We start from the raw sequence: 22,256 nt of genomic DNA, 5'->3' as shown, positions 1-22,256 counted from the left end.
AAGATGTCACACACACACACACACACACACTTTATTTTTTTTTTCCCGTGGCAGCAAGGGATAGGTAGGGGTTACATGCTGCCACTCCGACATGCTTCTATTCCAACATGCCGCTATTCGGAGTGGGGGTATGTCGGAATGGATGGCGGAACCTTAGGTAGGACTTTTTTATTTTTTATTTACAGTAGCGATGGATACTCTATTTTTTCATAATTATTACATGTCATTTAGCTGAAGCTTTTATCCAAAGCGACTTACCTCTGGAGCAACTAGTGGTTAAGTGCCTTGCTCAGGGACACACTGGTTGATGTATCGCAGTGGGAATCAAACCCGGGTCTCCAGCACCAAAAGGCATGAGTCATATCCACTGCGCCATCATACACCCATCATAACATAGCCTACCTGTTACTACATGTAAAGTTGTCACTTAGTAAATTGGCGAGGAGTCATTCACGTGCATATTAAGCCTCTGGGTGCAATTGGATAGTCCTTCAACCAACCCAAACAATGATCCGGGTGACGTAGCAGCAACACAGGTTGCTGCTTGCTGTTGCTGCACTACGATCATTGTGTAATGCCCACCTCAACGGTTGTAATGGTGGCTCGATTTGGAAAATTGGAAATGGGCTTGAATGGGCTCTTCGCCAGACTGACTTGCAGAGCAAATCTCAAATTTGTCGGAAGCTCATCAGGGTTTACCCAGGCTAAAGAAGGGTTGCATACTTGGGAAAAGTCCACGTCTCCAGGGTGGAGAACAGGTCAGGTGAATTCCGGGAAGGAGCGGGTCCGTCAGAGAGAGATAGTAGGCTGACTAGCAGTGGGGTCCAGTGGTGGTGGTTCTGGTCCGGTGGATGGCAGGAGTGAAGCAGTACCAGGAGTCAGGTTCTAATGGTAGCTGAGGCACAAAAGAAGGGATCAGGACTGGCAGATATACAAGTAGACTAAACAGACTACCTGTGGCAGTATTGTCTATGATCTGACGCAGAGTGGAGGAATGACCCGGTATGAAGCAGAGGTTGATTGTGGTAGATGAGAGGCAGCTGGAACCCTGACTCCTGCACACCAGACTCCACTCCTGCAATTAGGACAGACAGAGGGAGGGAGAGAGGAGAGAACAGAGAAGCTACCTAGGGACAGCGGGCCTAACAGGACGGGATGGGTAAAATACTGCACATGATGTATGATTATTGTAATATTATTGCACTTGTGATAATAAAGGTAAGTTCATGGTTTTTATGTTTGTTGAGTGTTCTGATGGCCCATGGAAAGAAACTGCTTTGTTCTGTTTTTTATGCTCCTATACCTCCTTCCAGAGGGAAGCAGACTGAGCCAGTGATGTCCAGGGTGGAGGCAAAGGAAATGCAATTTATTTATTTTCTACTTTTTAAAGGGGTGATAGAATGATTATATAGGGTATTTCACATTGTTCCTTAAGGTCTCTTAATAGGGTATGTAACATTGATTGCGCTGAAAATTGCCTGGTTGCTATTTTATGGGCCCTTATGCATCCCTGTGTTTTGGCCCTATTTGGAACAAGAGCTTTTCTTCCAATTATGGTATGGTCATGAATATTTAGATAAGCTCTGTGCTGATTGGTTGACATACATATACATTGGAGACAAGACAGCAGGTCTCATATTTCATGTTTTGTTACTAAATTCACTTCAGCATTTGGTAGTCGAGTAACCCAGAAACTGTGACTTTGCGCGGGTATGGAGCGCCGCAGGCCACGGGACGGATATCCATCTAGCTCACAGCATGCCGAGGTCTGTGAGGGAGGACACGCCGGGCAGTGAGGCAGCACCGGCCGCTGTCACGTTAGGCTGCTGAGCAACTGCTGAACTGCGACACACAGTCAGACAAAATTTGCAATTAGTCATCAATTTTCATAAAACAGCCCATATTTGACCTCTACATAGTTAATTTCTTACATTATAAAGTCTCAGAAGTGAATTTAGTATTTTAAAAGCGGACAAACAATGTATAACATTTCTGAGATCTACCTGATCTCAAATCAGTTGTGTAGCCTATGTAAATGTTGGGGCATGACAAGGGTAGAGACTAGACCCAAATAAGGAGGAGCCACCGAGTTGACATCAACTCGGTGGTTTGTAGAGATTTGCCCGTTTTCAGCAGCTGTTTCAAATAGTGAGATTTGCAGAGGAAAGAAGTGTCAATGGGATTTAGAGGTTCTATGTATGTCCTATTTACCCTCCAAACTGTTGTTTTTCAACTATGACATTTTGCATTCTATCACCCTGTTAAGGAAACTTGCTTTTTACATTAAAACTAAAATGTGACTTTTTCTTAAGACTTTCTTTTCAAACGTGTGCTGTGATTTCAATTGTTGGAAATATTCAATAAATAACCAAAAACATGTTCATCTATGAGTTTTCTCTAAGTATTGTAAATGTAACAAATATATGCACTCTTTCATTAGAAATAAAATCATTCCTCCAATAGTTGAGCATGTTTACAGTACAAACCTAGTCAGTGAAAAAAAATTAAATAAATCTTTCATTAATCATCATCAGGGTCAAATGTTCAATTAATCGTGATTTTAGGTATCGTCCAGCTCTATAGGCCTGTTTTACATTCTTTTACCAAAAGCAAGATTTCTACATACGTTACGGATTTTGGACATTTTCAGTCCGTACATTACAGGATTGAAGAGCGGCTGGCAGGTAAGCCAGTACAATGACAGAAAAATGCGTAACATGATGGGTAAACTGTTCATATTAAATCTGCCTTGTACTAGTTCAAAGAAAGACCCAAAAGAAAAGTTGAGCAGGGAAAGAAGGTGAGGTGTGCAGGTACTGACAGCTTTCTGTCTGGTCTGTTTAGAACCAGAAAAACACACTTTAAGGATCCTCATGTAGGAGTAAAGAATGAGAATTATAAGAGCAAATATTACTGTAAAGATATACACAAGTCCATATATGTTATTGACGGTTGTGTCGAAGCATGCCAGTTTAACGATTGAGTAGTTGTCACAGTACACTTTTTGAATTGTGTTCCCACACAGCTGTAAGGGGACACTCAGAGACATCATGACAACAATGCAAAGTACACTGTATAACCATACGGACGCAATAAGCACGGCAACCTTGTTAGATGTCATACGAGTGTTATAATGCAGAGGATAACAGATAGCAAGGTATCTGTCATAAGACATGACTCCTAAGGTAAAAAATTCTACATGTCCATAGAAATGCACTGAAAAAATCTGCAGGAAACAAAGAGAAGCAGAAACAGTGTGAATGTCAGAGAGGATCTGAACCAGAAGGAATGGAAACAACCCTGTACTACCAAACAGTTCATTTACAAACAGGCTGCACAGAAAAAGGTACATAGGTTCATGTAAGCTTCTGTTCATACAGATAACCACAATCAGCAAAACATTAGCACAAACTATTACCATATATAAAGACATAACAATCATGAAATATAAATACTTGAAAACCCCGGTGTCAAAGTAGGCAGCAAGTTTGAAATATGAAACCTGTGTAGAGTTGATCATGATTATTCTTTTGGTTGTTAAAGCGATTGTTAACAGGGTTTAGTGGATAAACATATAACAGAAATTATGCAACATTTTCTGGAAGCTTTTTAAATGCTTTTTTGTGAAAGAAAAAACATCAATAATATAAAAATATACCTCAGTGTAACACAGGTTGAGACACTGCTATAGTCCCACTGTGACCCCCACCCAACTGAGTGTAGACATTGATTCTCCTCCTTTTATTCTTTTCAAGTCAGGGGGACGCACGCACACAGCAGAGAGCAGTCCGACGTCATCATCAAATCACACCCTGATTATCTGTATTGATTTAAACTATTACAAAATGATTACAATTATTATTCTAGGGCACCTGGGTAGCTCGTCCGGTTGAGTGTGCGCCCCATATACAGAGGCTCAGTCTTCTCTAGCTGACCAAGTGGAGCATGGGTCCTTTCCAGGTTCCCGGTGTCGAGTCTGACCTACTGCCCTTTGCTGCATATCATCCCTCTTTCTCTGTCCCCCCTTTCTTGTCCATCTACTATTATGATTATGTAATGAAATAAAAATAAAAAATAAAAACTTATTGTTCTTCCGTAACAATCATAAATAAATGTTTTGTGTGTTTAATGTTACAGTTTACTCGTTTTGGTGTGTTACGGCCACAGCAAACAAACGCAACTTAGGCTAAATATGACCGTCAACATATTAAACAACACCAAACCCGAGGAATAATTAAAGTAAATCAAAGTTGATTTACAACTTAACCAATAATTTATCAAAACTATGAGAGTCTGGAGGTCTGGCCAAAAAGAACAAAAAAAGGGAAGAAAGCTGAGCCAACCCATCAAGGGCCGTCGGACCCAGAACTTCTCCCCCTAACTTAAAAAGTAGTAACTAACTAACAGAAACAAAGGCGCAAAAACTAGACTACCAGACCTCCTTCCTCAAAACAAGTAAACACAAAAGAAAGACAAAAGTAGATAACAAAAGAAACCACGCGATCCAAGTTGCTTCAGTCACTGCCCTATGGCATTCCTGTCTCCCAGCCTCTTATATCCAGGGGCGGGGCCACCCTCACAGATCAGAGATCAGGAACACCTGTGGAGGATAAAGAGAACGGGGAAGAGAGTAGGGCGGGGAGCACATAACACGTGACAGTAGAGGAACTTTTGACGTCAGAGTTTTGCTTTACGCTCTTGTCCGTGAAGTGTGCCCAAGCTCTGGTGCAAATCAGTCAGTTGTCGAGAAAGAAAAGAAATGTCTCATGCGGTGCTAACAAGCTAAAGTTAGCTGAGTCGATGAGCTAACATGAGCTTGTTAGCGTCTCTCAGATCTGCTGACTCATTTATTATTTGATATCATTTATATTTACTTTTGCCCTCAACTTCTAATGGTTCAGCTTTCAACGCAGGACTGCTAGAAAGAACGACTAGACCTGACATTTACTTAGACTGCTTTTATCCTATAGACCTTCAACAATTAATGGTAAAGGTATCTTCAGCTAAGCCATCTACCTGTCTCTTAGACCCCATCCCAATGAGGCTACTCAAAGAAGCGTTACCCGTGGTTAACCCTTCACTATGATCAATATGTCTTTATTAATAGGTCATGTACCATAGTCATTTAAAGTAGCTGTGATAAAACTCTTCTGAAAAAAGCCACCCTCGATCCTGATGTCTTAGCAAACTATAGACCTATATGTAACCTTCCCTTTCTCTCCAAGGTCCTTGAGAAGGTGGTTGCTAATTAGTTATGTGATTTTCTCCATAGCAACAGTTTATTTGAAAAATACTTAGTCGGAATTAAAGGAATCGCACTAAGCTGGGTTAAGTCTTATTTCTCTGATCGATCTCAATGTGTTAATGTTAATGATAAATCCTCCAAGTACACGAAAGTTAGCCATGGCGTTCCACAAGGCTCAGTGCTGGGACCAATTCTATTCTCCTTATATATGCTTCCTCTTGCTAATATTACTAGGAAACACTCAATTAACTTCAAGCATGTATTAAAGATATAAAATCCTGGATGACTTATAATTTTCTGATGTTAAACTCTAACAAAACTGAAGCTATTGTGCTGGGGCCTAAACACCTCCGAACTTCATTATCTAAAGATATAGCTACTCTGGATGGTATTGTCCTGGCCTCCAGCACTACTGTCAGAAATCTAGGAGTTATTTTTGATCAGGATATATCCTTTAACGCCCATCTAAAACAAACCTCAATAACAGCCTTTTTTCATCTTCGTAACATTGCAAAAATTAGGAATATCCTGTCTCAAAACGATGCTGAAAAACTAGTCCATGCATTCGTAACTTCCAGGCTGGACTATTGTAATTCCCTACTGTCAGGTTGCTCAAATAAGTCCCTTAAGACTCTCCAGCTGATCCAGAATGCTGCAGCGCGTGTTCTGACAAGAACTAAGAAAAGGAGCTCATATATAGATTCTCTGCATTGGCTTCCTGTAAAATTCAGGATTGACTTTAAAATCCTTCTCCTGACCTACAAAGCCCTAAATGGTCAAGCACCATCCTATCTAGAACAGCTCTTAGTACCTTATTGTCCCACTAGAGCACTGCGCTCCCAGAATGCAGAGTTACTTGTGGTTACTAGAGTCTCTAAAAGTAGAATTGGAGCCAGAGCCTTCAGCTACCAGGCTCCTTTCCTGTGGAACCAGCTCCCAGTCTGGGTTAGGGGGGCAGACACCGTCACCACATTTAAGAGTAAACTGAAAACTCTCCGCTTCGATAACGCTTATAATTAAGGAGTGAGGAGTTGCAGCGTCCACCTAACCCGGCCCACCTGCTTCTCTTCGTAGTCATCAGATTTATTTATCATATAATCAATAACATGAGAGTAGAGGGAGGCAGGCCAGTACAGCCCGACACGGCAGGGGAGAGTTCAAGCCCGATCCGGCACCTCGCTCTAAGCTAACCTGCCTCTTTTAGTTATGCTATTATAATTCTAGACTACCGGGGAAGCTCCTTCCTTCCTATGACACACTAAGCTGCTCTCTCATCAATGTTTTCATTTGTATTCCTTTTTGTATGCATCCTGTCCCAGAACTGCTTGTTACTAACTTAGCTCTGGGGAGTTTACAGTGGACGCAGCCACCCGTGCTCTGCAGTGCCACGTTACATCCCGCAACGCCCTGCTGTGATGTTCATATGCACAGAGTAGTCAGGATCTGGAATAGGAGACTGCACTACTCAGTATGACACGATGTGCCCTGCTATGACATGAACTACAATGACTACCTTCAAAGTCACTGTTCCATTATCTTTAATGTGACTATTATGCCACTTTTCATCACACCCCCAACCGGCCCCGTCAGACACCGCCTACCAAGAGTCTGGGTCTGCCGAGGTTTCTTCCTGGAAGGGAGTTTTTCCTCGCCACTGTCGCAATAGCCACTGCTAATGCTTGCTCTTGAGGGAATTACTGTAATTGTTGGGGCTTTGGAAATTGTAGAGTGTGGTCTAGACCTACTCTATCTGTAAAGTGTCTCAAGATAACTCTGTTATGATTTGATACTATCAATAAAATTTAATTGAAAAATGTAATTGAATTATGCAGATTTTTTTTCTCCGTTACAAATTGCATGACATTACAGAAAAAATCAAGGGAAAAGTTAACCCCAAAATGCAAAGTTTCCTCCAGGGCGGAGGGTGAGGCGCATTTACATTCCCCGCACAAAGAAGTACTCTGATGCACAGAAGGTTAAGCTTAAGTCTTAAAATAAAATAAGCCTTATATGGTACGAAAGGAACATTATGAACCAGAAAGCTGGGTAAAAAAAACGGAAATGTGTCTAAGAAAAGTTGTGCAATACAGATGGTCTGAACCCTGGCAAGTGTTGTGAAAGAGGACAGTCTCTGCCTAGAGACAAGAAGACACCAGCCTGCAGGAAGACAATAAAAGATTAGGGTAAAGAGAAGACAGGGCTCACTTTGGATGAGATCTTGGTGGACCAAGCTCTGACTTTGTATGTTGCTAGGGAAACTTAGTCTCTGTTTTGTGAACCCACAGCTGTGTTGTAACTCTTATGCTGGACTCAGTAAACTTAGTTGACTGAATTTATAATCTCTGATTGATCTTTGTGTAGAGTGAACTTAAGTCCATAAAAGAAGAAGAAGGAATATATTAATAGGAGTCAGATTTGACCAGCCACATGGTCTTATTTTGCACATTCCCAACAGCTGAGCCCGGCAGCCACCCTTGCCGTGGGGCTGGTGATTTTTTTTCTTCGTTTTTTACCATTATCCCCAAATATCAGCATTTCCGTCCTTAGCCACCCATCCTATCTTTTTGTGGGACAAAAGGAATATTGTAGAACACTTGGGAAGGACTTTTGGGAGGACTTCTACAATTAAGATCAGGACACTGGGGAGGATTAAATACCCCATTAAAAACAATGAATTTGCATCTATTCACGTCTTTTCATTGACTTAGCACTACACAAAAAATTCGCTCTGCGTTTGATATGAAGCATTAAACACGACTGGTCTACTCTGCAGAATTTGTGTGCATGTGTCTAACTATAATACTTATTGCTCTCACAATTCAACAATGATCTAACTTTAACAAAACTAATTTATGAATCAAAACTGCTCGTGCCTTCTATTTTCTAGATGTTTATTCAAGTAATGCTTTGGCATGGCACACTTTAATTCACTTTGCGCCCCGCACCTTGATTAAAGAAAATCAAAGCTTGGGGTCCATTGTGGTTCGGGTCAGGAAATTCTTCTAGGGGGTGTTTTGTGGCTTTGGATCTCCCAGGAGTTACAGTAGGAGGTTCTGTGGGAGAATGGGGGTGAAGCAGTCCCTTCTCTTGGCCTGTACACCCAAAATGAGAGCTGTGTCTGGGTTTTCAGTAGTGAGTCAGACTCGTTTCAGGTGAGGGTTTTGCCTCTACCAGGGTTGCGCTTTGTCACCAATCCTGTTTGTGTCATGGTCTGGCTGTGTTTCTCTCTCATCCCTCTTGTTTCCTCTGGTTCCCCTGAGGAAACCCATTTCGGCCGCTTGTACCCTGAAAAGAATAGAACAAGATGGTAATCTTAAAAACATGGAGTGTCCAGCACAGTCACCAGATTTAGGTGTCATCACCAGGCAGCTGTGTATCATGGAGAGCATGAATGTGATTTCTTAGCCGCCGTGCTAAGCGCAGTACATGCTCATCTAATATGTACAAAGACGTGTGGGGCAATCTGCTGATGCAGGTGGTCTCCATCATGTCACAATATTTATTTTCAATGTCAGTTCCCATTTCCCTGCATCTTGAGCAACTGCACCATTTAGACACACCTTGTAATGGTGCTTCTGCTCCCTGAGCAGCTGGTTGGAGCACATCGAAGATGAGACCAGGCTCTCTGTCCATGACTCTGATTAAGAGTCTACGAGCATCATCTGCATCCATGTTCCCTATCTGCTCCTGAAAATCACAAATTTAAGAAATTTTAAAACGTAACCCTGATTCTGAAATTATTTCTTCCTGTGAGCATCACTCTACAAATTATCAAAATGTTTCGGGTTTGCCACGGAGCCTGGTCAGGCACAGCCTGAAAAAGCTACGTGGCTCCCATCTCTCCAGCCCATGGGCCCACCACCTGTGGGAGGAACCGCTGGGGTCGGGTGCGCTGCTACACGGGTGGCAGTGAAGGTCAGGGGCCTCGACGGACCAGACCCGGGCAGCAGACGTTGGCTCTGGGGACGTGGAACGTCACCTCTCTGTGGGGGAAGGAGCCGGAACTGGTGCGGGAGGTGGAGCGCTACCGGTTAGATCTGGTGGGCCTTACCTCTACGCACAGTCTCGGTTCTGGAACCATACTCCTGGATAGGGGTTGGACTCTTTTCTTCTCCGGAGTTGCCCAGGGAGTGAGGCGCCGGGCGGGTGTGGGGATACTCACAAGCCCACGGCTGAGCGCCGCTACGTTGGAGTTTACCCCGGTGGACGAGAGGGTCGCCTCCCTACGCCTGCGGGTTGTGGGGGGGGAAACTCTGACTGTTATTTGTGCATATGCACCAAACAAGAGTTCGGAGTATGTGGCCTTCTTGGAGACCTTGACTGGAGTCCTGCATGGGGCTCCAGTGGGGGACTCCATTGTTATGCTGGAGGACTTCAACGCGCACGTGGGCGATGATGGAGACACATGGAGAGGCGTGATTGGGAGGAACGGCCTCCCTGATCCAAACCAGAGTGGTTGTTTGTTGTTGGACTTCTGTGCTAGTCATGGATTGTCTATAACAAACACCATGTTCGAACATAGGGATGCTCATAAGTGTACTTGGTACCAGAGCACCCTAAGCCAAAGGTCAATAATCGATTTTATAATCGTTTCATCTGATCTGAGGCCGTATGTTTTGGACACTCGGGTGAAGAGAGGGGCGGAGCTGTCAACTGATCACCATCTGGTGGTGAGTTGGGTCAGGGGGTGGGGGAAGACTCTGGACAGACCTGGTACGCCCAAACGGGTAGTGCGGGTAAATTGGGAACGTCTGGAGGAGGCCCCTGTCCGACAGACTTTCAACTCACACCTCCGGCGGAGCTTTTCGTGCATCCCTGTGGAGGCTGGGGGCATTGAACCCGAGTGGACAATGTTCAAAGTTTCCATTGCTGAAGCTGCGGCGAGGAGCTGTGGTCTTAGGGTCTTAGGTGCCTCAAGGGGCGGTAACCCACGAACACCGTGGTGGACACCGGTGGTCAGGGAAGCCGTCCGACTGAAGGAGTCTTTCCGGGATATGTTATCCCAGAGGACTCCGGAGGCAGTTGCAGGGTACCGAAGGGCCCGAAGGGCTGCAGCCTCTGCCGTGAAAGAGGCAAAGCAGCGGGTGTGGGAGAAGTTTGGAGAAGACATGGAGAAGGACTATCGGTCGGCACCAAAGTGCTTCTGGAAAACTGTTCGCCACCTCAGGAGGGGGAAGCGGGGAACCATCCATGCTGTGTACAGTAAGGATGCGACACTGTTGACCTCAACCCAGGAGGTAATAGGGCGGTGGAAGGAGCACTTTGAGGAACTCCTGAATCCGACTAATACGCCCTCTATGTTAGAGGCAGAGCTGGAGGATAATGGGGGATCATTGTCAATTTCCCAGGTGGAAGTCACTGATGTAGTCAAACAACTCCACAGTGGCAAAGCCCCTGGGATTGATGAGATCCGTCCAGAAATGCTCAAGGCTCTGGGTGTGGAGGGGCTGTCCTGGTTGACATGACTCTTCAACATTGCGTGGAAGTCTGGGACAGTGCCAAAGGAGTGGCAGACCGGGGTGGTGGTTCCCCTTTTTAAAAAGGGGGACCAGAGGGTGTGTGCCAATTACAGGGGTATCACACTGCTCAGCCTCCCTTGTAAAGTCTACTCCAAGGTGCTGGAAAGGAGGGATCGGCCGATAGTCGAGCCTTGGGTTGAAGAGGAACAATGTGGATTCCGTCCTGGTCGTGGAACAACGGACCACCTCTTCACTCTCGCAAGGATCCTGGAGGGAGCCTGGGAGTATGCCCAACTGGTCTACATGTGTTTTGTGGATCTGGAAAAGGCGTATGACCGGGTCCCACAGGAGATACTGTGGGAGGTGCTGCGGGAGTATGGGGTGAGGGGGTCTCTACTCAGGGCCATCCAATCTCTGTACAACCAAAGTGAGAGCTGTGTCCCGGTTCTCGGCAGTAATTCTGACTCGTTTCAGGTGAGGGTTGGCCTCTGCCAGGGCTGAGCTTTGTCACCAATCCTGTTTGTAATATTTATGGACAGGATATCGAGGCGTAGTCGGGGTGGGGAGTGGTTGCGGTTCGGTGGGCTGGAGATCTCATCGCCGCTCTTTGCAGATGATGTGGTCCTGATGGCATCATCGGCCTGCAACCTTCAACACTCACTGGATTGGTTCGCAGCCGAGAGTGAAGCGGTTGGGATGAGGATCAGCACCTCAAAATCTGAGGCCATGGTTCTCAGCAGGAAACCGATGGAGTGCCTACTACTACCAGGTAGAGAATGAGTCCTTACCCCAAGTGAAGGAGTTCAAGTACCTTGGGGTTTTGTTCGCAAGTGATGGGACAATGGAGCGGGAGATTGGTCGGAGAATCGGCGCAGCGGGTGCGGTATTACATTCAATTTATCGCACCGTTGTGACGAAAAGAGAGCTGAGCCAGAAGGCAAAGTTCTCGATCTACCGGTCAGTTTTCGTTCCTACCCTCACCTATGGTCATGAAGGCTGGGTCATGACCGAAAGAACGAGATCCAGCGTACAAGCGGCCGAAATGGGTTTCCTCAGGAGGGTGGCTGGCGTCTCCCTTAGAGATAGGGTGAGAAGCTCAGTCATCCGTGAGGAGCTCGGAGTAGAGCCGCTGCTCCTTTGCGTCGAAAGGAGCCAGTTGAGGTGGTTCGGGCGTCTGGTAAGGATGCCCCCTGGGCGCCTCCCTAGGGAGGTGTTCCAGGCACGTCCAGCTGGGAGGAGGCCTCGGGGAAGACCCAGGACTAGGTGGAGGGATTATATCTCCAACCTGGCCTGGGAACGCCTCGGGATCCCCCAGTCGGAGCTGGTTAATGTTGCTCGGTAAAGGGAAGTTTGGGGTACCCTGCTGGAGCTGCTCCCCCTGCGACCCGATACCGGATAAGCGGACGAAGATGGATGGATGGATGGATTATATAAAGTGAATAACTATAACTAAACCTAACATAAATAAAGCTATAATATATTTAACAATACATTAACTTGTCAGGAAACATGTTTTCTGCCGGAGACGCTAGATTGGCTGGTTGACATTGACGACAACAAATCCCACGATGCCACGCTACTTCCCGACGTCATCAAAAGTACATCTTTGTTATTGTTTTGATTGAGAGACCCCTAGCGGCCAAAAACTACATATTGTACGTTTGTCTGGTAACAAACCTTTTGTTTGTAACCAGTGGAGTGACAGAGGCATTTATACTCTAGACCAGCTATTCAATGGGGAAGGTATGTTAAGTTTTGAAGACCTGAGAACTAGCTTTGAGGTCCCTAGTACATCCTTCTTCCTTTATCTTTGCTAAAGATTCGCTAAAATGTTATGCAGTACCATGGAGGAACAGTCTTGAGATGCACCCAATCATTAAATGGGCTTGTTGATTTTTCTGTGAGAGGATTAGTGTCCAGGATTTATGCTAAACTGATGCAAGTATCCGTAGGAGAACTCCCAGTAGTAAAGATAAAACAGTGGTTGGCGTATTTCCTGGACATAATTATGCTGGAGCTCTCTACAGCAAGGATTAACAAAGCCAAGTCATCGACTATAGACCTATGGAAAAACGCAGCAGCACAAGTATCAGTCCTAATGACCTCAGCATCACAAGAAGTAGAGGAGAGTGACTAGGCAAGGTGTGATTTTAGTTTTAGTTTTTGTTTGTCTATTTTTGTTTTCCTCGAGACCGCAAAGGGTGGGGGGGTGGGAGAGGGTTGTTGTTCTTGTTCGATTGTGTTTGTCTGTTCTGTATGTTTAAAAATATAAAACAAATAAATAATTGATCTTAGTATATATATATATATATATATATATATATATATATATATATATATATATATATATATACACAGTACAGGCCAAAAGTTTGGACACACTTTCTCATTCACTGCGTGTCCTTTTTATTTTCATGACTATTTACATTGTAGATTCTCACTGAAGGCATCAAAACTATGAATGAACACATATGGAATTATGTACTTAACAAAAAAGTGTGAAATAACTGAAAACATGTCTTATATATTAGATTCCTCAAAGTAGCCACCCTTTTGCTTTTTTTATTAATAAGGGAACAAATTCCACTAATTAACCCTGACAAGGCACACCTGTGAGGTGAAAACCATTTCAGGTGACTACCTCATGAAGCTCATTGAGAGAACACCAAGGGTTTGCAGAGTTATCAAAAAAAGGAAAGGGTGGCTACTTTGAAAAATCTAAAATTTATTGTTTTCAGTTATTTCACACTTTTTTGTTAAGTACATAATTCCATATGTGTTCATTAATAGTTTTGATGCCTTTATTGAGAATCTACAATGTAAATAGTCATGAAAATAAAGAAACACATTGAATGAGAAGGTGTGTCCAAACTTTTACTGTACTGTATATATATATATATATATATATATTAAGGGTCCTTTGCACATATGTAAGGTTATTTATAGGTTTACCTTTTATTTTTATTAATTTAATGATTATTTGCTGGCCCATTACCTACAAAATCAGTTGTCCTTGGATAGGAGATAATCATTTCAACTTGATTAAAAAGACTAAAAGTTTTGTAATGTTTGTAATGTTTTAAAAACTACAAACAGTGAGTTTTTAACAATATTTACTATTATTTTGTGGTTGCTCAAAATGTGTCGCACATATTCGTCACCACCGTCAGATATTTATAAAAATCAATAAAATCAGGCAACTACAAGGTCAACTACATTACTGAGGACTCCATTTCCAAACCTTCAGCTCTACTGCATGCTTCAAGATCACTCAAGCCCCTTAAGTTTGCTGCTTTCTCTTAAACTTGTTCATATTTTTGGACACTGCTAATGTCGCCACCATAACATGTCAACACCGTCTCTTTTGTATAAAAAATGTTAGATTAGATTATGACATAAATGTATACTTTTTAAGAAGAGGTCTGAAGTAGCTAGCAATAGAGAGGAAACAAGATGGCTAATGTGAACAACTCATATCATGTGAAAGAGTAAGTTTTTGTCACCACCGTCAGACTGGACGTCACAAAAAACCTGACAGTGGTGATGTCTGACGGTGGTGACAAAAAACTACTCTTTCACATGATATGCATGCTCAGGATTGTCATTTTTTGGACCCAATAGTTAAATTAAGTTGTTTAGCAAGAAGCCATCTTGTGTGGTACACATTTTGGAATTGTATGTTGTTATGAGGCCACTGTCACCAGATTAGTGTCACCACCCTCAGTTCTAAAGTCACCACCGTCAGAGGGTGTTTTATTTGTTTTAAATGAATATGCTTACAATATGTTTCTTCAGTGTTGTTGAGTTATTAAAGTAATAGTCTATTTTAACACAAATATGTTTGTTAAATAAAAAACATTACGTTTTTTCTATTTGGGCTTAAAATAAACGTATGATGTTAATGACAATCTCATGGGGATGACAGAAAGTAAGCACTATGGCTTTAATGCTACAAGTCTAATATATTATGTTACTCACGTGCTGCTGTTGTTTTAGCAGCTTTCTGCTTCCAGAACAGACATTCACCATTTTGGTAATCATTTAAATGATCAACACAGCTGACAGGAAACCGCTGTTCTGTTCCTTGATTTTAGTTCAGCTTATAACACCATTATCCCTGTCAGGCTGTACAACTCTCTCCTAGCCATAGGTGTTAATGCTCTACTGTGTCAATAGATCTTGAACTTCTCTTCCTGTAGCAAACAATATATCAAAATTAATAATCATGTGTCATCAACCAGGGTTCTTAACACCAGCGCCCCATAAGGGTGTGTCCTGTCTCCTCTTTTATATTATCTTTATACCAACAACTGTACATCCCACTCAACAACAGTTAAACTGCTAACATTTGCAGGTGATACCACTGTAGTAGGTCTTATCTCTGATGGTGATGAATCTGTTTACCGGGGTGAAGTAGTACAGCTGGTGAGGTGATGTGAGGACCGTAAACTAATCCTCAATACATCTAAAACCAAAGAGCTGATAGTTGACTTTAGAAAGAAAGCAGCCCAGCACCTTCCCCTCTCCGTCAATGGCCAGGTTGTTGAGAGGGTCCCCTCCTTCTGCTTCTTCAGCCCCACCACACACCAGTCTCTCTTATGGGACCTGAACATCAGTCTCATTGTAAGCAAAGCCCATCAGAGGCACTACTTCTTCCGTCAACTGAGGTAATTTGGGGTTAGCTAGAATGGCATGACTCATTTCTACCGAGCCGTCTTGGAAAGCACACTGACCTCTATCCTGTCCTGGTACGGTAACGGGACCAGCCAGGATAAGCAACAGCTAGGGAAAGTAGTGCACAGAGCCTCTAAGAGTATTGGCTGTAGTCTGCCTACCATAGCCTCACACTATGACACCAGAATCATCAGGAAGGGGGGAGCTATGGCTGCCAACTCCCCTGCACTAGCGACATTCCCATTCATGAGCGCTGGCTTGTGCCTCCTGCACCAAAAACTTTATGGACTGGTCCACAACCCGTTTACACACTTTAAAGTGCAATATGTGTTGTTTATGTTTATGTCTGTGCATTTGATGTCAATACGTGAGGTATGTGTGTAGAGTGTGTTGTTATGTTGGTGCATTGTTGTCAATTAGGTGGTATATGTGGGCACACCAAGACCAATTCCCATAAACTGCACTGTTACAATGGCTAATAAACTTAAACTTGAAACTTGATAACATATCTTGAACCTTTTGTATTGTATTGTCGATCTCTATCTCCACACTGCTGGAGAGTAAGGTCAGGCTACACCATAGATGCATTCTGGGAGAAAAAAAACACTCAGGGTTGTTTGCATTTCTTTAAACCAATCACATTGGTCTTGGGTGGTGCTAAGCTCTGAATGCAGCGACGGTGGCTCTGCTAAATACTGTAGTCTCGGGAAGGAACTTGTTTTGGTGGAACTCTTGATACAATACAGTAATGTGAGCTATTTAAATTAGCTGGATACATGGTTAAACCTCATTGGCTCTTACCAGTGTATCGCCGCACTGCAAACCCCATTGCTCAAATATATTTATTGGTATGATTACTGTAAACCTAAAACAAAACTGAGTGTTTAGACTTAAAAATATTCAATTTAATATTTTTAGTTGGATTTACTGATAATATTTGAGTTTGTCTTAATCAGTAGCCTACTTTAATTTAGCTGTAATCTAAAAATACAAGTACATATTTAAGCTCTAATAACCTCAGACTGTTGAGTTTATAAACTCAAAACAATTGTGGCAACTGAATTCAATTCTTTTGAGTTCTGCTTACACACTCGGGTTTACAGTGCATGTGTAGGGGAGAGCCGGGACAGTTGAAACACTTTTTAATTAAACATAATTTACAAAGTGATCGTATCGCACTGAAAGCTAATATTTTGTCACTAGCAACCTACACCTGTCATCTGTTAAATACAGCTGTATTTTCAACTTTGAACAAAACCATTCAGAAATTATTACAGCAAAAGTGTGGCGTGCGTAATGTTTCATTCCTCCCTCCGAATGAAACATAGCCTACAGTTTAAGCCATATAAACTTCCCACAACTTCAATATTTTACTACATATCATGAATGGTACTCCCAAAAGGTGTTATTTTAGATAGATTGTTGCTGGGCTATACGTCTTCGTGAATATCTGTTAACAACTCATTGCCGTCACCTTGAAGCGTGTATGAAGCGGTTTTTGAAATATCATGCACTGTGGGTGATTCGGCCATTTTTATATCTAGAACAGTACTTTTTCCCATTTATATCATGTTTCTGTTGTGGAAAATGTCGTTTCACTAGGTTTTTACGTGGGTTAGGTCACTGCACATCCGAATAAGTGCCCTTAACAACCCACAGCCTATCAGTCTCCATAGGATAACATGGGAAAACTCAACCCCCTACTTGTTGGGGCCGAAATATATTTTCATCTTTCTAAAACTGCTTTTCCAAGTCTCCCCTCCATAAATTACTGTATAAACACAGATATTTGTGCATTTACCTAAAATACATGGAGTTACAGCCAGGTCGTTGAAACAGCTGTTTCAACCGTCCCGACATAGACATATGCCATTATAACCTGTTTTGCTTTCCATGTAAACAAGCATGCAATATGAAAGTCTGGGACTGTGGAGAACACTAAATGGTCTATTGAATAAGCATGTAGTCGAACCTTTAAATGAAAAACAATCATTAATAATTGAAAAAATGTAACCGCTAATGAACTTTACTTTCGACCATCAAAACTTCTTTATCGCCTGTAACTCGGAGAAAACTGGAATGTTTCATTCATCCCGCGTTTCAATCGTCCCGGCTCTCCCCTATTGGTCCACAGCAATCCCACCAATCGGTCCCAAAACGTCCCGGTTAGAGATGAAATGCCGTAAACATATTCTTTGTAAATCTTTACTACCCCAAAATAACTTGTATAGACTATTTTGGATTCATGTGTGTTAATGTTGTGATAAAAGTAAGAAAAAAGTGCCGCAAACTTGCTTCATATGCTATTTTCTTTTTTTTCTGACGTGTCGACCCTCAGGCCTTCTTCAAATCAACAACCAAAGACAGACACATGCACTAAAGGAACATAGGCCTCACACTGAACACGCACCTGATGATGGTTAGGTAATCATGTAGCTCCACTGGGGTAAGAAACACCATCACCAGTGTTGTTAACCATGGTAAAGATGTAAAGTTGTTTCATGGTCCCTCTCCTCTCTGGCTATAGTCAACAGTTGTCTTGTTTTGTGTTGACGACTGCTGTAGTTTGTCAATGACTGTCAGTTTAGTACTGGGAAGTAAAAACTACTTTACTTTTTTGGGGGGGGTCGGTTGATATTTAAAACATTAACCTGGTGCATTATCAAACATATTTCAGGGTTGCATTTTGAATTAATTTCAATTACAGCAGAAGTTCTTCTATATTCAAGCTAAACTGGTATTGTATCTAAAATGTAGTCAAAGCGGGATCTTGTGAATCAGGAAATCATTGGTGATACCCAGCTGTAATTGGAAATTCAAGAAAGAAAGGGCAGAGCTGGCTATACTTCCTGAGGAGGCTGCAGTCCTTTATTGTCTGCAGCAAGCTCCTCTGGATGTTTTACTAGTCTGTTGTTGCCAGCATCCTCTTCTATGCTGTAGTATGCTGGGGAGGAAGCACTAAAAAGAGGGATGCTGGGCAACTGGACACTTATTTGCACTACCACCATGACACCCCCTCTCATAGAGCACCTTACCATGCAGACTGAGTCACAGGGTCAGTCCCTGCCCTGTCACTGCAAGCCTCTCATGCTTATACAGCCCTTAGTACATTCATGTAGATTTTTTATTTAGTATCTTTTCTTTTATTGTCCATATTATTCATGTGGATTTGTTATTTTATCATACTGTTTATGATGTATTTGTATGTTGTGTGCGATGTCTTTAAGCTACTGGGACCTTGGACTAATAGGTTAATAGCAAAAGTTGAATAAAGATATAGATTATGATTTGAAATGTCTTCTGTACCTCAGTTTATTAGATATTTAGACAAAGATGCTTATGAGGTTCATCTAGAGCTGATGACTGCTGCTCTATATATATATCGCTCAGGTCAGACTGACCCGTTTTAAATTTTTGTTTTATGTCATAAAATATGGGACATAAGAATAAGCGCTGAAAATGTGCAGAAGAAAAATTTTACAATTTAAAACGTTGGAAAAAGCAAAAACAAACTGTAAAAAAAGGTGTCAAAAATGTTGGAAAAAAAGTTTTTTTTTCAAGATTGACAGGAAGATAACCCAAGGGTTAAATATATATATATATTTATTAGGGGTGGGAATCACCAGAGACCTCACGATACGATATCATCACGATACTTATGTCACAATACTAATAATATTATTGCGATTTTAAACATATTGCAATATTCTGCGATATATTGCAATGTATTACATTTTTTCCAACTTCTTCCCAATTTCAAATGATGTCCCCAAAGGAAAATTGTGTAAATTTTATCTAAAAAGATAAATTTCTGTTTGTTCATCTCAAAGAAATATTGCGATACTATGCTGTATTGATTTTTTCCCCCACCCCTAACACATATATACTGTATATATATATATATATACACACACACACACACACACACACACACACATACATACAGTATATTTTTACTATTCTTACTATTCTTATGTCTATTGATTTTTGTTTTCTTTGGTGCTGAAACGAATGAAAATGCTAAAATAATTACAAAAACTACTACAAAACTACTTTTGGTGATTTAAAGAAAATCTTTTGTCGAAGGATTCAAAGCAACCTTTTCATCTGTGTTTTATTAAAACACACAGTTACAGGTTGTCACATTATGAAGTTAGATGAAAAAAGTACTGTCAAAGGTAACTTATTTAATGAATGTATTTATTTTTAATTCATGACGAGCAAGGCTCTTAGTTGTCAGATAACATTTGTAGTTACCTTTTCCCCCCAAAGAGCAGAAGTCTACATATAATGCGTATTTTGGACAGTTTCAGTCCATACAGTAAAGGGTTGATGAGTGGTTGACATGTAAGCCAGTACAATGACAGAAAAATGCGCAACATATTGGGTAAATAGTTCATATTAAACCTGCTCTGTACTATTTCAAAGAAAGCTCCACAAGAAAAATTCAGCAGGGAAAAAAGGTGAGGTGTGCAGGTACTGAGAGCTTTCTGTCTGGTCTGTTTGGAACCAGATAAACACACTTTAAGAATCCTCATGTAAGAGAAAAGAATTAAGATTATAAGACTACAGTTTACTGTAAATATGTCAACAAGTCCAAAAATGTTATTGACTCTGGTGTCAGAGCAGGCCAGTTTGACAACAGAATAGTTGTCACAGTAAACTTTGTTAATAATGTTTCCACACAGCTGTAGAGGAGCAGTCAGACCAAACACTACCAAAGCATTGGTAAGAGAAGGGAACAACCATGTTAGAGCAATAAGAATGGCAATCTTTTTAGATGTCATACGAGTGTAATATTGTAGAGGATAACAGATAGCAAGATATCTGTCATAGGACATGATGGCTAAGGTCCAAAATTCTCTACCTCCATAAGAGAACAAACAGAAAATCTGCAGGAAACAGAAGGGAGCAGAAACAGTGTGAATGTCAGAGAGGATCTGAACCAGAAGGAATGGAAACAACCCTGTACTACCATACAGTTCATTTACAAACAGGCTGCACAGAAAAAGGTACATAGGTTCATGTAAGCTCCTGTTCATACAGATAACCACAATCAGCAACAGATTGGTACAAATTATTACAATATATAAACATATGACAATAATTAAATATAAATATTTGAAAATCCCCGTGTCAAAATAGGCACTTAGTGTGAAAAATGAAACCTGTGTAGCATTTACCATGATCCACCTGACTCTGAAAAACAAAAGTTATAACATTTTACAAGATAACTTCATCATAAATATGATAAAGTTGACAAAGTTTAATTTAACATTCTTCTAGGCAAAAGAATGTATTGAGCATAAATGACAAAAACCCCACAAACGGCCTTAAACATCTACTCCCCTCCCTCAGAGTTTTAAAAGACATTTAAATCTGTAAATGGAACATGAACACATCACACACACTTCCAGAAACTTCAAAGGATTTGTGAAAGTTTAGTTCAACCTTTAAAGCTTTCTTCAGTCTATGTATAGATAAAGCATTGATCACAAACAGAAATCCATCAACAAACAGGAGAGTAATTTATTCCTCATACTTACCATTCCCCAAGTGTGTGTTGTAATACTAAAGGTAAGACATTACACATCAGTTTATGATATTGTGTGAATCCTAACAATCATCTGCTTCTGTTGGACTGTGAGTCCGTCCTAACTGAGCTCAAACTATGCTTCTACGTCTTTTAACCTTTTCCAGTGAGGAGACACCCACAGCAGCAGTCTGACCTCATTATCAGAGAACCTGCTCGTTGTAGCAACGAGTAGGTGCTTGTTTCTAAGTGATGCTTGAAAGAAATAACACATTTACACAATAACACAGCGCCATGAAACCATAAACATCACTGGCTCTACCCGGTTTGCTGCTTCCTGTTTGGTGATGGAGGGAGAATTGGTTGGTGACAACGTTCACATGATTTAACTTTACTAGCAAGACTTCAAAACTTCGGATAATATCAAACAGGTTTGATTTGGTGGGAACGTCAAGATGGAAAAAAGACCGACTGGGACTGAGAACTGGAAATTTGCCTCAAGAAAAAGAAACCATTTCATTAGCGTTCCAAGCTTGAGGGGGGTGGCAAAATGATTGAAATATAAAAAGTCAGAATAATCATGAAATATATAAATATTTAAATACCCCAGTGTCAAAGTAGGCAGCAAATGTGAAATATGAAACCTGCATAGAGTTATAGAGAGAGTTATCATGATATCCTTTTGGTTCTTAAAGCAATTATTAACACTGTTCAGTGGAAGTACATATTACAGAAATTATGCAACATTTTCTCACAGCCCTTGGAAAGTTTAACATGTTTAAATGCATGATTTTGGAAGAAGGCATCACCAATATATTAATACACCACAGTGTAACACAGGTTGAGACATTGAAATGATCTAACATTGATCCGCTCACCTTCTAAATCACACTATGACCCCCCCCTCCCAACTGAGCGGAGACTGATTCTCCATCTTTTATTCATTTTAAGTCAGGGGGACGCACGCCTTCTTCTTACACATTTAAGCTAGCTATTCAGTGTAGTGAAAGCTTTGAAGAAAATCTTAAAATATTCTACTTTTGGTTCATACATCTTTGGTAATATTAAATATTTCAATGAAATTCATATGAATTGAAACCAGTTCTGCTATTCTAATTATTCTCACAACTTTGCCTTCATCTTATGTAGCTCAGCGCAAATTCTTTCAGGAAGACCTAACAATAATCAGTTCTCTCCCTAAAGCGAATCCGCGCTGCAGGCTTTCACCTTTCTGATAAGCCAATCAGAATCGGCCATGGATTCCATAGGCCAATCACAGCGTCACAACACTGTTTTAAAATCTGCTTCTCCCCCTGTGCTATCAGCTGTCATTTCAGGAAAGGCG

General features: G+C 41.5%; 2 protein-coding genes across 2 annotated transcripts; both read right to left on the bottom strand.

Moving 5' to 3' along the window:
- Positions 1 to 811: 811 nt before the first annotated feature.
- On the bottom strand, positions 812 to 3,520 carry LOC114553021 (olfactory receptor 142-like). Its single transcript, XM_028574114.1, has 2 exons — positions 2,627 to 3,520; positions 812 to 1,075 (listed from the first exon to the last, which is right to left on the bottom strand). Exons 1-2 carry the CDS (start codon positions 3,518 to 3,520, stop codon positions 812 to 814), a joined length of 1,158 nt encoding a protein of 385 aa, XP_028429915.1.
- Positions 3,521 to 4,583: 1,063 nt separating this feature from the next.
- On the bottom strand, positions 4,584 to 20,564 carry LOC114553020 (olfactory receptor 11A1-like). Its single transcript, XM_028574112.1, has 4 exons — positions 19,636 to 20,564; positions 18,225 to 18,336; positions 8,806 to 8,932; positions 4,584 to 4,600 (listed from the first exon to the last, which is right to left on the bottom strand). Exons 1-4 carry the CDS (start codon positions 20,562 to 20,564, stop codon positions 4,584 to 4,586), a joined length of 1,185 nt encoding a protein of 394 aa, XP_028429913.1.
- Positions 20,565 to 22,256: the final 1,692 nt, after the last annotated feature.

Source organism: Perca flavescens, chromosome 3, assembly GCF_004354835.1.
Source record: "Perca flavescens isolate YP-PL-M2 chromosome 3, PFLA_1.0, whole genome shotgun sequence".
NCBI lineage: Eukaryota > Metazoa > Chordata > Actinopteri > Perciformes > Percidae > Perca > Perca flavescens.
The sequence above is the reverse complement of the archived record's forward strand: the minus strand, read 5'-3'. Positions and strand labels throughout refer to the sequence as shown.